General features: G+C 35.2%; 1 protein-coding gene across 1 annotated transcript in view; it reads left to right on the top strand.

Annotated features, from left to right (window-relative positions):
• Oseg6 (intraflagellar transport protein Oseg6) overlaps positions 1-16,805 on the top strand; it is a 690,115-nt gene that overhangs the window by 7,500 nt on the left and 665,810 nt on the right. The window contains exon 3 of the mRNA XM_090372456.1: positions 229-294. Coding sequence (XP_090228582.1) covers positions 229-294 — 66 coding nt within the window. The remainder of the gene's footprint in view (positions 1-228; positions 295-16,805) is intronic.

Here is a 16,805-nt window from a genome sequence, read left to right as displayed (position 1 = left end):
GATTAGTGTTGAACACTTTCTAGAGTCCTAATGTAATTGAAAGTTATGTGTATGAATAATTCTGATCAAGAATAAAAAAAAAAATAATGTTGGCTTAGTTGGAAAAGAGAATTCCAAGAAAAGGTCTTAGTGTTTTATTTGATTCATTTCATTTCTAAATATTTTAAGCAAAATTTATTTTTGCAAATATAATTATCCATCATTTATTGTTGTTTATATTTTTCATAGATATGATCACCTAGTAAATCTTTTTGATCGTCATGGAGAAAGGAGAGATCAGATTAGTTTACAAGGGTAAGTATTAATAATGGTAGTTAACATATGAAGATTAAAAAAATTAACTTTTCAGCAGATGAACTATCATTTGTGTGTTTTAGCAAGATCTCAATGATGAACCATTATTTCACTAGAAAAAATCACTCTAACATTGTTGGAATAATATGGAGAGCAGAAGACAAACCTGAAAAACTTTAGGTAATGGGAATTTGACATTATTATAGAAATTACAGAGTCTACAATAATTAAACTTATTAATTATATGCCAGACATATCAGCCACCCCCGATGTGGGCACCTGTATGTGGCGAGGGGACCACCCAATGACGCTGCTGGTCCGCCAGATGAACATCACTGAGATCCAATGCCTGGGGTGTTTGCCATGCACAGCGACCCGTGGAAATCTGGAAAGGGAGATCTGTTGGTTGAGGGGGGCCCAGCTTCAACACACCACTTTGGCTCCTGCTTTGACAGATGGGTGGTTTTGGATGGCTTGGCTAGGATTAATTGGCTAGTAGGTTTGTCTGCAGGGTTCAACTGTGTCAATGCCATATCCCTACCCTTGGTCTGAGAGACAGGATTCAGGCAGGCAGAGGTGGTGTCCCACTCCTGAGTGCATTTATTGCTTGCTAGGTAGTGGGTGCCCCATTTGGGCTCCATTGTGGGTGGGGAGCCTGGGCACTGAACCAAAAAATAAAACCATTATGAATCCTTATAAAGTAAACTTTTCTTCTTGGGACCCCAACATGGTTCCTACCAGAAGTTATTGACATGGGTGCAGACATCACCACTTCAGAAAAGAGCCAAGAACAGAAATAATATCAGGTATAATACCTAGATACCTGATAATCCATTCAACTGGAGAGAAGCTTATAGGGAAAATGTCACCCTTCTTTATTCAGAAGGGTTTGGCAGAGCTGGCAGGCTCCCCTAAATCTGTATAATGGCTGTGTTCTAGAGATATCGTCATAAAAACAAAGTGTGATAAACATTCCTACCAGCTGTTCCATGCCAACTTTATTGGGGGAATGCCAATAATGGTAACTCCCCGCAAGACACTGAACTCATCCAGAGATATGATCTCCGAGTGAGATCTGAAAGTGTTTGAAGAGGATATATGTTCAGAACTGAAATTGCAAGGAGTGACAGCTGCAAAGTGCATCCTACTTTTAATGCACCAATGTCTCCTAACATTGGTGCATTAAAGGTTAAAGTTGGTTATCTGAAATGCACAATACATTCATGTTCTAAACCCATTAAGGTGCTTCAAGTGCCAGAAATATGGACATTCACAAATGGCCTGCCATGGTGCTCTTGCATGCGTTTGATGTGGTATAAAGGACCACGAACTTACATCATAAAGTTGCAAAACCCACCTGTATTAATTGCCAAGGAGAGCACCCTTCCTACTTTTGAGCCTGCCAGAGGCAGAAGGAAGAAAAAAAAAATACAGCGACTTAAAGCAGAAGTTAACATCTCATACTAGGAGGCTAGAAAAGCAGTTAAATCAGTAAATAGCAGTAAGGCGACATTTGCTGAAAAGGTTGCCAAGAAATGTTCAATTGGAACTCAAACAGAAATGACCCTGCCACCTAAAGAGACATTTATGCCTGTTGCCTGCTATTCACTGAGCTCAGAAAAACCAGCACAGAAACAATCAGCTGCCACTCCAATTTCAGTACCTCCTTCTGCTCCAGCACTTCCAAAATACTTCCCCAAAAAAGATAAATCCAGGATTGAACAAACTGAGCTCTCAGCACTTTGGAACCTGACCTACAGATCCACAAAACCCACATTATGGCTAAATTCCTATAGTGGAATTGTCATGGATTCCAGCAAAATGCAGAAAACATCAAGGCACTCCTATAAAAGCACAAACCAGCATACTTTTGCTGGATTTATCTTTTTTGGGGAAGTATTTTGGAAGTGCTGGAGCAGAAGGAGGTACTGAAATTGGAGTGGCAGCTGATTGTTTCTGTGCTGGTTTTTCTGAGCTCAGTGAATAGCAGGCAACAGGCATAAATGTCGCTTTAGGTGGTAGGGTCATTTCTGTTTGAATTCCAATTATTTGCCACCTGGGATTGACATGCCTCAGAAAAACCTTGATGATCTTATTGAGTTGCCTCCTCCTTTCTTACTTGGAGATTTTAATGGGTATAACACCCTGTGGGGTAGCACTGATATCAATGGAAGGGGACAAGTCATAGTGAATGTGTTCATTGACAATGACCTCTCCCTTCTGAACGTGGGAACAAACACCTTTTTGCACATGCCTATCCATACACGTTCTGTCATTGATCTTTCTATTTGCTCCCCTTCTCTCCTCCCTTTTCTTACCTGGGAGGTGGAGGAAAACTTGTATGGAAGTGATCACGTCCCTGTGATAACCTGTTTCATGGTGGGAGACTGTCTTCCGTTTAGGGTACTACAGTGGAAAGTTGATCGGGCTGACTGGAATGCTGCTGTTGTTATTTGGTTTTTAGGAGCATTAGCAACTAAGGCCATATTGCTCCGGGGATATGCAGTGGTCATTCCACTGACCTTTCCTCATCCTCCGTATTTGGCGGTAACGGGCTCGAACCCCAGTCTAATCAAGAAGCGTGTGCTCCTTCCCACCTGGCTACGGAGGCACCTCAAAAACACAAAACTGAAAAACATGCTCTTAATTTTACATCAAAGGGTTTCCGTCCATACAATGGGCCATTTACCAACCACAACTGAAAATACTTGCCCTTACGAAAGCTACTGCTATTGGACCAAATGATATCCATTATGAAATGATCAAGCACCTTTCATCAAAATCCATGGACTATTTGCTCTTCCTATATAATAGAATCTGCCTTAAGAGTAGTTTCTGGATGCCTGGCGCAAGCCGATTATTCTTGCTTTTGCTAAGCTAGGCAAGGATCCTGAACTTCCAACAAATTACTGCCCTATCACTCTGACTAGCTGCTTGTGTAAATTATTGGAGAGAATGGACAACGCTCATCTTTTATGGTACTTAAAATCAAATAACCTTCTCTCCTGAACTTTGCTCAACAGGTCCATTTTGGACCACTTAATTAGAATGGAAACATCTACTCGAGATACTTCCTTTAAAAGGGAGCACATGGTGTCAGTCTTCTTTGATATGGAAAAAAGTGTATGATAAAACTTGCAGGTTTGGTATTTTAAAAGATCTTTACAACCTTGATTTTAGAAGTCACCTTCCTATTTTTATTTAAAACTTTATCTTCTCTTTTGTTCCAAGTTTGAGTAGGATCCATGAATACAGTGAACAATTGAATATATGATGAATACAACAAGCGAATATATTGTGAATACCTTCACAACTCCTGAAGGTATTCACAATATGAGATATACAGTCGAACTTGGTTACAATGAGCATCAAGGGACTGAAAAAATTTCCTCGTTATAACCATTACTCACTATATCAGCGATGAGTTAAATCTACCTCCTATTTTTTTAATTATCAGTAACTTGATAAAAAGATAGAATCAAAAAACAAAAGAAATATTAGAGAGAAAACAAATATAATATTAGTATATATGAGGTGCCTCCGTAGCCAGGTGGGCAGGAGCAGCAGTACGTAGCACACGCTTCTTGATTGGACAGGAGTTCGAGCCCGTGACCACAAATACGGAGGATGCAGAAAGGTCAGGGAATGACCACTGCATATTCCCAGAGCAATATGGCCTTAGTTGCTAATGCTCCTAAAAACCAAATAACAACAACAACATTAGTATATACCTACACAATATTTCCATTAATATGCTTGTATTCGGTTTTTAAATTGATCCAGCCAACTGTTGTTACATACAAAATCATCATGTCCAAATTGTTTAGCAAATTTTCCGCTTGAGCCTTCAAGATTGGACTGTCTATTGAAAATCCAGCACTTCTTTATGTGTAGAGAACCATTGAAGCAATGCTACATTGATGTTTGTAACCTCGCACTTTCTAAATTTTTTTAGTTTATGTTTCTTTCCAATGCTGATATGTAAACATGTTTATTCTTCCACAATGACAATACAATTGAAGAGGGCAAAGAAAATTTTTTACACACTTCAACATTTTTTGCATCACGTTCTAACTCACGAATAATTTTGACTTTTTTTTGCGAATTGAGAGAGACTTTCTTTTGTTAGTAGACATGTTTCCGAAGAAAGGGTTCATTTCTAAGTAATTTTACTTTAAAATGACAGTAAAGTTATCTGCATACAAAGTTTGCAGAAGTCCCGAAATGCATACAAAGTTCTTAGAAGTCCCATTTCCAATATTCTTAGAAGTCACAAATTAAATTTATGGTTCAGTGAATACAAGACACTCTGTAAATAAAATAGGGTAATGCAACAAGCGGAATGCCAATGCACTATTGTATAGCCCTGTACCCAAAAGGACAAGGTCATAAACCAGCCGCTAATCCAATGCAGGTGTTTATAAAAGCTAAGTCGCCCTTTTCATTTTCATCTATTCCAAGAATTGGGCTTTTCGACTACCCAATAATTTAAGAATGTTTGCATAGTTACCAAAATTTGTATTGTATGTTATATCCATGTAGTACACTCGTTATAACAGTAAACAATTGCATGGGAATATGCGTAAATTAAAATCATTATGGCTTTTTGTTCATTACACCTGTAATCTCATTATTTCCATGCTCGCTATAACCAAGTTCGACTGTAATTAAAATGGTGCCAATTCATCTACCTGGGTAGATGATCGTTTTATACCTACATGTATAAAAATGATGCAAATTGCACTAACCCATATGTCAGTAAACTCCTTCACAGTCTAGGCAAAAATATTCTGCAGTCTAAATCAGTGCACACCATCAGGCATCTCTCATATTGTGGAGTTATATTTCATAACTGGGTTGTCGCTATTGTAACACTATTGAATAAACTTCCACCTAGTTCTGTGGAGGAAGGAAGTTTGAATATATTTAAAGGACTGGGCAAGTGTGAAGGGGGCAAAGGTTTTTTTTTTTTTTTGCTGATGCACTCTGTATAAGATTTTTTTGTTTCATCATTTTGCCAATACTAATTATAAATAAGATAAGTTTGCTGGGATGAATTAAAAATAATGTAAAGTACCTAGAAGAAACTCATTGTTTTCTAAATGTATAAATGAACTATAAACATAGCTGCCAGCTTTCCAGATTTACAACAGAGATTCTGTATTTTGACCCCCTTTTCCTGCTTGCCATCATAACATAGTTTTTCTTTTTTGCTAAATAATAGTTTATAACTATTATTTAGCACACAAAATAATAGTTTATAACTATTATTTAGCACACTAAATAATAGTTATAAACTATTTTTCATGATTAAATTCAGAATTTTTAAAAAATTCTGCAGATTTTTGTCTATTAATTTTATTCTTTGTATCTAGGTTAATAAATTGGTTGTCAGACATGCTAGTTCATGTTGCATAAAATATGTGTAATGTGGGAAATGATATTTTATACATCGTGGAATATTAGTTTTACTCTGTGTTAGATGTAATGCTAATCCTTTTTTTTTTTTTTTTTTTTGTATGTGTGATGAGAAGCTAAACTTGATTTAACATTGTCTTTCAGTAAGATGCCAAAGAAATATGATGTAGTATTTAAGACAACATACACAGGATTTTTGTGTATTTTAAAATCTTTAAAGGGTAATTTTTTGCTTTGTGTACTATATGTCGATGTGATTTTTCAATTTCAAGTGGCATGAAACATGATATAATTTAAAAAAAAAAGTAAGAACATTTGCATAACAACAATGTGTAGTGACCAGAAAGAAATGCAAAAATAGATTTGAAATTTCAAAGTGGAGATGATAATATTGAGTGTCTGTAAAAAAAAAAAAAAAACTTCCAGAATGCATTGCTGTAGTCCACTCCATTTATCTTATTTATCTCCTTTTATTTTTTAATATGAGTGGATACTTGTTATTTTCCTAATGTGCCTATTGGCCTGTTAATAGTGCATTTAAGTGTAATAAGTGGGAATAAATTTTGAAAGAAAATTCTCTGTTAACAGGAGCATTATAATTTTCTAAAGCTGGAGTTCTGTAATAAACAAAAGTGATCACTTAAGTTATAAATTAAAAAAAAATAATAATATTTTATGATTAATATATTTCATTTTTACATTGAATGTGGATTACATTGCATTGTATTTTTACATTGCATTATTTTTCTCTAGTTAACACATTGCATGTGTTAACTAGAGAAAAATATTTTAACAAAAGTCGCTATTTATAGCAATTTTTTATTTTTTAAAAAATGGTGTTCTGCATTAAATAAAAGGTTATTACTTCAGTTAAAATAAATAAAATACATAAAATTTATTTTAGGATTAAGATATTTTACTTTGACAATGCATATAGTAGTATAAGCCAGGAAAAAAAATAATAAAAAAATTCTCCATTGATATTCTTGTTATAAGAAATAGTAAGTCTAATTTCTAATACTATATTAGAAATAGTAAGTTGGAGATGTTATAAATGTTTTCAGTTTTTTTTTTTTTTTAACTGCAGTTAAGAACAAAAAAAAAACAAAAAAACATTGGGAAATGATGATGCTTGGTCATCTTATAGATTTTAAATTTTGGTGTCAAAAAAATCAGCCTGCCCTACTGCTTAGGTTAAAAAAAAAAAATCACTATTCGATTACTAAAATATATCATAATGGGTATAGCATTGTTGATCAAGAAAAAAAAATAGTAGAAAGCATATATATATTATGTGACTGCATAATAAAATGATGAATATTGCAGATGTGAAAATTGTCATTTGATAATTTATATTGTAAATAATGATACTGTATATATCCAGTAATAGATTTAATGACAAATGACAAGAATGTTGCTTTCAGGGTAAAATGGACCCCTTCATCAGCAATATACAGATTCTAACAGAATTGTAATTGTAATTTCCTTTAGACTCTGTATATTGCTGATGAAGAGGTCCATTTTACCCTGAAAGCTACATTCTTGTCATTTGTCATTAAATCTATTACTGGATATATACAGTATCATTAATCCCCTTACACAATGGAATCCAGTACAACAGGCCCATTTGTATTTATATTGTGAATGTTTTTATAGTTTTAACTGTTGAGACTCTGAATACAATAATTTAGAATTAAGGTGAACATAGAAAAAATTGAGTGAGATATACATATGCAGAGATGTTATTAATTTATAAATTAAGAAAATTACCTGTTGTGACCACTTATTTTATGAAATTATTAAAAAAAACTACTGTTATGAACATGGTATTTTCATTTTAGGAAATGCATATAGTAACCTTCCAATTTACGAACACCAGGCATTTCTGAAAAGAGTTCATAAAATAAGAGTTTGTAAATTGGGCATTATTTTCCCTTAGATATCATGGAAAATGACAAAATGATAATTTGAATGATAAAATGTTCACTCCCAAAAATGCAAAACAACTGGGATAATCATGAGATTTATCTTAGATACACAACCTACCAACAATTTTTTTTAAACAATAAGATTTTAAAATTATAAAATTTTTATTTTAACATAAATAGAGGTATATTGTATTTAGAATTTATATTTATGAACTTAAAAAAGTATGCTAGTATGTTTTTGCTTAAAAAAATCAATATAGCACTACAGTTTAGCACAAACTAAGTGGCATTGGAATTGTGTATAGAGAATTGTTATTATTGTATAATTTAAATAGAAATAAACAATTGCAGAAGTAACCCTTTTCTAGTTTGTGTTTACAATTGGTTAACCCTTAGCCCTTTTCTACAAGTCAAATTGGTATAACTAACCTAATGGAAACTCTTTCACCTTATACAGCTACAATAAAAATTATCAAAAATGCTGCTATATCACTGGAAACATGAAATGACTTCAGAAGGAATTGCAAACATTTCCTCCAGGCCTGACATAGCTGAGTGGTCAGGAGTGTGAATGCAGTAGCATGTGCTCTTTGAGTGGACTGGGGTTCAAGCTCGTGACTGCTAAATGCGATTAACGTTTGTATTGATTATTTACTGTAAACTCCATTGACCTCGTAGTCGTGCCAGAGTATAAATAAGAACATTTTTTTTTTTTTTTTTTTTTTTTTATAAATTAAACTGTTCCAAACAAAGATCACTTTTATCTAGTAGAAGATATTGTTGGTAATCATTTGTGCACTTAATGGTATTTCAACAAAAATATACTTTAAATAGTGTGTTATGTTTAACTGCATGTACAATATATTTTTCATCATTAAATATATTATATACAGTATGTAAAAACTGAAAATATCTTATTCCTATTTATATTACTTTTAAAAGGTGTTGCCTTATAGAGTTGCAGAAAAGTTTGTAAGATAACGATATGAGTTTGTAAATTAAATATCTGTTATCAACAAATCTTTGTTCATAAGATTAGAAGTTCAGAAAAATAGACTTTTATAACTTGAGAGCCCACTGTACTTGTGTTAATCGGTGAAAACAAAAAAATTGCACATTTGACACAAAATTTGATTTCAAGTCTTGATTTAAAAATAAATAGATAAAAAAAAATAAATAAATAGTCAATAATCCCCTGTTTTCTGAAAGTCAGAGGTTGGCAGCTGTGTATAAGTAGTCCTCTGTCAGAGTGAATCACCACTAGAAAACACCCTGTATTATGACATTGCCCAGGGAAACCAAAAGAATGATTGCACTTTTAAAAAAAAATTTACCAAACCACAAAATACCACTGGAAGTCAAGATGTTATACTAAGAGCCATATATGTTTTGTTAACCTTACTAACTTAAACTGTCTACTGGATGCGACAAATTCAAATTCAAAAGGTGAGCACTTTGGTGTAATGTCTTCACAAATCAGTATTTTGGGAAAAAATGAAATAAATAATTTGAAATGGTGCACTTTAAATTTTTAGCCTTAATGCTGACATCATATTGAATAATATAAACTGGTAATATCTTTAGTAATATTAGTCTTATTGTTCAAAGAAAAACGTTTTCCAGCTATCTTATGGCCAAATCTCAGCAGAGTGACAGGTTAAATCAAAGCCAAAACTAAAGCTCTTTTGAAAATTAATACAAGAGTGTTTGCATGATGCATGCTTTAGGCAAACACAGAGCCTTATATAAAGAATTTTTACTGTTATATTTTTAAATTAAAAAGTAATTAATGATGCAGATCAAATATTGGAGGCTTGAAGTGGTGAAACCCATGTTTAGTCTCTAGAGCAAAGTTTCCGGCATCCCCCTCCCCCCCATACTTCTCCAACCCTTGCACGGTACTAAGTACTATAGGTTTTGAGATACCTTTCGTGTTTGGGGTTTTCATAAAAAAAAAAATAAAAAAAAAATAGTTAAATAATTAATAATGCAAATAATTAATAATACAGATAATAATGCATACTAAGAGATATTTAAACATCTACATTTTTCTATTTTTTATTTTATAAAATACACTTGGGTAATCCTTTAGATGGTTAAAATAGATTGATAGTTAATTATAAAAATGCCAAAAATTGTGATTCAAACCCTGAGAATCTACAATCTGGAATGTGTTCAAAAATAAATAGCAAACTATTTTAAAACGGTTATAAGTATTTAGAAATTTGATGGAAAAGGTTTAAAAGGCTACAGACTGCTCTCCAACATGTTTTAGGTAAACAAATTTAAATCATAAGAAAAGAAAAGAAATGAATATGGAAGAAAGGAAGAGCAGTGTTATGGTATCTTCCCATTCATTACCAAACTCAGCATTTCAGAAAACACTTTGAAGAAAAACTTTAACTGCTCATGGCCCTCTGCTGTGTTTATACCTGAGAGAAAGAATGGTGAATGTCATCTAAACCGAAGTGTAGTGGAATTAATATTTCACATTCATTCCATTCAATTCCAAAAGAAATGAAGTGGAATGAATTGTGAAATAATTAAATTTTATAAAAAGAGTAGTAACATCTTGATACAGTTTGTATTGGGGGAATGAAGGAGAGGCAGTGATTGAGGTAACTAATAATTGAGAATCTTTTAGAAAAGTAAGTGAAGCTTAGCAGATGTAGTTGGGAACGACATCATTGAGATTAGGAATGAGACTATGTGAAATCAATTTTGGAAGTTTTTGTGAGGTTTAGCCTTTTTGCAGATAACTTTGTTTCACTGGTATCTGCTTATGATACATTGCATAGTTTGGGGTAAAGCATGATGTTGATGTGGATCCATTGAAATGGGTGCAGAGAAGAGCAACAAGATTAGTCAAGGACACAAACAAAGTACTCTTATCATAAAAGACTTCATTTCTATAAATTGCAGGGCTTAGAATGCTGGTGCCTGCAAGGAGACTTGATTGAAGTGTTTAAGGCTTTAAATGGATTGAGTAAATTAAATGCTAATGATTCCCTTACTCTTTTTCAGACTACATTTATTAATACATAAATTTAAATTGAAAAAATGATGGTTGTATGATTGATGTGCAAAAAGTTTCTTTTAGCCAGAGAGTGTTTGATTTTCGGAACAAACGTTTGTGTAATGTTGTTGACGTGAGTAGTTTGAATAAATTTATGGTTGAATTAGACAAATTATTAGAGGAAATGAAAAGATGAGGTGGGTTAGTTTTTGGGCTGATGCTGTGTAAACTTTCTTTCTTGAATCATTTGCTAATACTAAATGATAAAATTTTTAGATATGTGATGAAACTGCAATGCTGCCTAGCTCATTAACATATTGTAGCCTTGACAGTGGTGTCATATATAGACTATTCGGTTTCTCTACACTCACAGCTGCCAGAGTAGAAGCTGCAAGATTATGTACACTTGTTTAGCATTAGCATTAGTAGAGGCATTTGATGCAAGAAAGCAAGCTTATGCAGAATCAGCCAAAAAAATAAATAAATAAATAAAAAATAACCACTTCCATTTCACCCCTCTGTTCGTTCGAAATACCTGTCCAGCTGAGCCTTAAACTTATTTAGACTATCAACTTCCACGAGAAGGGATGGAAGTCTGTTCCACCAACCAACCACCTGCTGGCTAAAGGCAAATTTCCGCACGTCTATCCTACATCTGTCTTTCCTCAATTTGAATTTATGCCCTCTCAGGTGATTATTCTGAGCAAGAGGAAGTGTCCCATCGGCATTGAGCATGCTCAAACCATTCAAGGCTTTATACACCTCTATCAGATCACCTCACTGGTGCCTAGTCTCCAGACACTGTAATTTGCAAAACTTAAGCCTTTCTTCGTAAGAGCACCCCTTTGTTCCATTCACTAATCTTGTTGCCCTTCTCTGTACTCGTTCCAGCAGCTCTACATCCTTGAAATGAGGCCTCCAGGCCTGTATACAGTACTCTAGGTGTGGCCTGACCATTGCCTTATACAAGGGAATAATCACCTCCTTATCCCTGCTAGAAAAATTCCTATATATCATTGACAATACACCATGAGTTACTCTTGCAGCCTGTCTGCACTGCTCAGAGAACTTCATATCTGCCTGCACAACCACCCCCAGGTCCCTTTCATTCTCTACCACTGTCAGTGTAGTAACACAGAGTTGATACGTTGCTCTGGGGTTGCTGTTTCCCATATGTAACCCCAAGGGCTCACATCTGGTGAGGATGGGCTAGGCACACCCAGGGTCCTGAGCTGGATATCATTATTCTTCTCTTTCTTGGTGATTCCCTTCTACTTTTGACTCTCTCTCTCTCTCTCTCTCGCTCTCTCTCTCTCAGGGTTACTCGGGAACTTTTTTTTTTCCTTGTGCAGCATAAGCCTCAGGCTTCCTTGCATCATATGGATAATAATAATAATAATAATAATGTAGTACTTTACATTTGTCAATGTTAAACTTCATTGCCACCCTCTCAGCCCATCTGCTCAACCTTTCCAGATCCTGTTGCAGCAGCATAGTGTCAGTAGTGTCCTTGACAACCCTGTCAACTTTCGCATCGTCTGCAAACTTAGCTACCTGAGCAGGATCATCAACAGTTGACCCATCGATATCAAGTGGACCAATCTGATTCATCCCCTTCCTTCTAGAGTTTACATAAGTAAAGAACTCTTTGCTGTTTTTCTTTGCATCCCTTGCCAAAGGCACCTCCGTAGCCAGGTGGGAAGGAGCAGCAGTGCGTAGCACACGCTTCTTGATTAGACCGGGGTTGGAGCCCGTCACCACCAAATACGGAGGATGAGGAAAGGTCAGGAAATGACCACCACATATCCTGGATCAATATGGCCTTAGTTGCTAATGCTCCTAAAAACCAAATAACAACAACAACCCTTGCCAAAGATTTCTCGTAATCTGCCTTCGCCTGCCTAACCTCCTTTGTAACTTGGTTACAGATCAACTTGTATCTATCATAAGCTTCTGTGTCACGTGTTAATTTCTATGTATCCCATGCATTTTTCTTCTCTGCCATATGTCTCATTAGTTCATCTGACATCCATTTAGGCCTAACCTTGAACAATATTTCTTAGTTGGTATGTAAAGCCTAGTAGCTTCCAAGATAAGTTCTTTGAATGCTTCCCATTTTGAATTTGCTGTTGGTAACATCATCAGTTAGTCCCACTGTATAGAATTTAAAAACTATCTGAGACCACTGTAGTCACCTTTACGAAAGCAAAAATCCTTCCCTTTATCCATGATGGTAGTTACTTCTTTGAGTAAATCCCACTTCAGCACACTGTGATCTCTGCCACCTAGTGGTTCCTTTATCTGCAGATTCTTAATGTATGAAGAATCTCTACTGATAATCAGATCAAGAGTATTACTCCCTCTACTTGCCTCCCGAACATGCTGCTGTAGAAAACAATCATCCAATAAATCCACAAAAGCCTTGCTATTGTTTGAGTGACAACCCATAAATTCCAGTCAATATCTGGAAAATTAAAATCCCCCATTATAAGACTCTGATTTACTGGCCCACTTTATTTCCCTGTACAGTTTCTTATTATACTCATCAGAGTCATTAGGCCTATAGCACACTCCTACTCTCAATTTTGATCTCCCAATGCTTATGTCACACCAAACTGACTCGACACTGCACTGTCCAGCGATGTCGACTGCCTTCACTTCCTTGGATTTTATGTATTTCTTAACTAATAGCATAACCCCTCCTCCCTTCCTATCCTGTCTATCCTTTCTGTAGACATTGTACTCCCCAAATTCCATTTCTGCATATCTTATATCTGTGTGACACCACGTCTCTGAAATCCCAACAGTATCTGCCTTTGATGTTTTGAGCAATACCTCAAATTCATCAAATTTATTTACTAAACTCCTAGCATTGGTGTACACGCAATTATACATGCACCTGTTCTTTTTCTTAGCTACCCAAACACAACCCATGTGTTTACTTGTACCCCAGTGATTCCCAGCGGTCTCTGAAATATCCTGCATCTTATTTTCCAGGCTGCTGCTCATTCCAATAGAAGCAGTGCAAGAATCACTTTCACTTCTGCCAGTGGCTACTGTTAATCTATTAGTCCTTGTATCCCCCCCAATCTAGCAGTTTTCCGACCCACCTAACACTGCCTCGATAGCATAAAAAAACATTCTTGCACCCTTTCTATTTAAGTGTTGATCCATAAAGTTGGAGTATTGTCAGTTGGTTGGGTCCAGTGGATTATCTAGTCTACTTGTTAAAATCATATTAAAGTTGTACTTACAAAATGTAAGGAATGTTGAATCTCACAGTGATGTCCATCATAACTTCAAAACCTGCTTGATAGAAGGGATGAAGAAGAATTATGAATTCTTTGTTTTCAAATGTTGAGGAAGCTTTGCTGTTTTCTTGCAATCATTCAATAAAATATCTCTGCGAGTGATAATTATGATTTTTGTGAACTCTTTTCAGATGCCAGCTAAATAATGAAACCAAATTTTAAAGAATCAGCATTATACTGCATTATACTTGAAGAAAGCAAGATCTGTTCTTTTACTTGAGTGGAGTAAGTTAAGAAAATGGAATGTGGAAATTTATTTATATTTTCCTACCATTCTATGAGCTGGAGAAATGAGTGGTAGAGAAACCTGGAATCTAACATGGTGTGCTTAAACTCAAAAGGCTCTGGGTCATACCTAAAGAAGTGGCAATTTTGTTTTTGACCTTAGGGATTTTATTTATTTTATTTTTTTCAGAAACAGGTGAAATCTGTGTTCTAGACGTGACTTTGACACGATAAAGGTGCTGCTCATGTTTCTTTCTTTTACTTGATGCTTTGACTCACTTTTTTATTGAACGTTGAGATTTTAATTATTGAAATAATAAATGTTTATATGTATAATGCAGTGATGTGTACGGTAGCATTATACATAAATTGACCTTGCCATACCAACACTGCACTTAACTGTGCTTTATTTAAAGCATGGCTAAGTGCAGTATTGGATTTGATAAGGCACATAGCAGTAAAAAAAATTTAGATAAGCAAACGTTTCCATAGACCTCAAAACTTTTCTTGGAATTGAGGAACACTGTTTAAACCACTTGTAAATGAGCCTTCCTAAGTTGTCAGTTCCAGCCTCATGGATTGACCCAAGATGAAAATTTTCTTATTAAAGTCACACTCTGAATAAAGCTTTAAAAACTTTTATAATCACTTCTTAGGTGATAATTATGGTGACAAGGCTTTAGTTTGATTCCTAACATAGGCTGAAGTCAGCAGTATTTCCTGTCAGGCTCAAAGGAACTTTTATAGGCTTTTTTTTTTCACACCATGGCTGAAATATTTAGCTAGGATGAGGTTAAACAGTTCTTCATCTTCTGGAAGCTCTGGTTTGTCATTTGATAAAATAGGCAAACCAACTATAGAACACACACAATAGTAATCATGGCATGTGATGCAAGTAATCAAGCAAGCATATGAGCTTATGTAGCTTCAGCCAAAAAAAAAAAATTACACAACCATTCCCTCTAAATGTTTGTTCAGTTCCTCGTTAAATTTATTTAACCTATCAACAACAACGACAGATGGAAGTTTGTTCCAGCAATTAACCACCCGCTAGCTAAAGGCAAATTTCCACACATCTATTCTACAACTGTCTTTCTTCAATTTGAATTTATGCCCCCTTAGGTTTGTAATCTGAGCAAGTGGAAGAATCCCATCAGAATTCAACGTGCTCAACCCATTCAAGGCCTTATATACTTCAATCAGATCATCTTGTAGGTGCCTAGTCTCCAGCTGCTGCAATTTGCAGAACTTAAGCCTCTCTTGGTAAGAGGATCCCCTTCATTCCCCTCACCAATCTTGTTGCCCTTCTCCATATACGCTCAAGCAAATTTACATCCTTCCTAAAATGAGGTCTCTAGACCTGTACACAGTAGTCAAAGCATGACCTGACCATTGCCTTATACAAGGGGACAATCACCTCCTTTTCCCTGCTAGCAAATTCCTGTATATCATTGACAAAACCCCATGACCTTCTCTTGCAGCCTGTCTGCATTGCTCAGAAAACTTCATATCTGTCTGCACAATTACTCCCTGGTCTTTTTCATTTTCTACCACCCTAAGTGTAGTACTACACAGTTGGTACGTTCCTCTGGGGTTACTTCTACCCATATGCAGTACTTTGCATTTGTCAATGTTAAACTTCAGTTGCCACTTCTCAGCCCATTTGCCCAAATTTTCTAGATCCTGTTGCATTAGCACACTGCCATTACTGTCATTAGCAACCCTGCCAACCTTTGTATCATCTGCAAACTTTGATACTAAGCCTGATATACCTTCATCGATATCATTGATAAATATACAAAACAACAGTGGACCCAACACTGAACCCTGTGGGCCTCCCCTAATAACATTAGTCCACGAAGAGCAGTGCCCATTGATTACCACCCCTGTCTTCTCCCACTCAACCATCCTTTTATCCATTGTAGCAACTTACCCTTAATACCATTCTGCTCCAATTTGTATAGTAGTCTTCCATGCGCAACAGTGTAAAAAGCTTTTCTGAAATCCAAGTATATGATATCAAAATTATTTTTTGCCTCCAGTTCCTTTGTAACCACATCATAATATCCACTCAAATTTGTCAGACAAGACTTTCCCTTAACAAATCCATGCTATGTCTGAATTATTGCTGCTTTAATGATCACTTATAAGTAAGTTATGCCAGCATCTAGCTTCTAGAGAATTTTAGCTTTTCATTTTCATGGCTGGCATCAAGTTCTGAAAATGGAATGGAAATTTTGAAAAAATTTCCATTCCATTCATTCACAATTGTGATTATTTTATGTTTCCTTTTAATACTATTAGAAATTTCATCATTGTTGTTACAAGAACCTGCTTAGTTTTTTATGCCATTTTTTGAGGGTAAATAATCTAATATATAATATCACTACTGTCTCTCATGATGTTTTTGGAAAGAGCCTCAGTTGAATTCCTTTCACATGCCAAAGTTCAGTAGTATTTCTTGTCAGGCTGGAAGGAACTTTTATAAGATTTTTTCACATTATGGCTGATATATTTAGCTAGGATGCAGTTAAATGATTCTCCCCCTTTTAGAAGTGCTGGTTTGTCATCCTGTAAAGTAGGTAAACCAATTGTAGAACACCACAATCTGTA

This window comes from Mastigoproctus giganteus, chromosome 1 (assembly GCF_048544385.1).
Source record: "Mastigoproctus giganteus isolate SK-2022 chromosome 1, ASM4854438v1, whole genome shotgun sequence".
Taxonomy (NCBI): Eukaryota; Metazoa; Arthropoda; class Arachnida; order Uropygi; family Thelyphonidae; genus Mastigoproctus; species Mastigoproctus giganteus.
The sequence above is the reverse complement of the archived record's forward strand: the minus strand, read 5'-3'. Positions and strand labels throughout refer to the sequence as shown.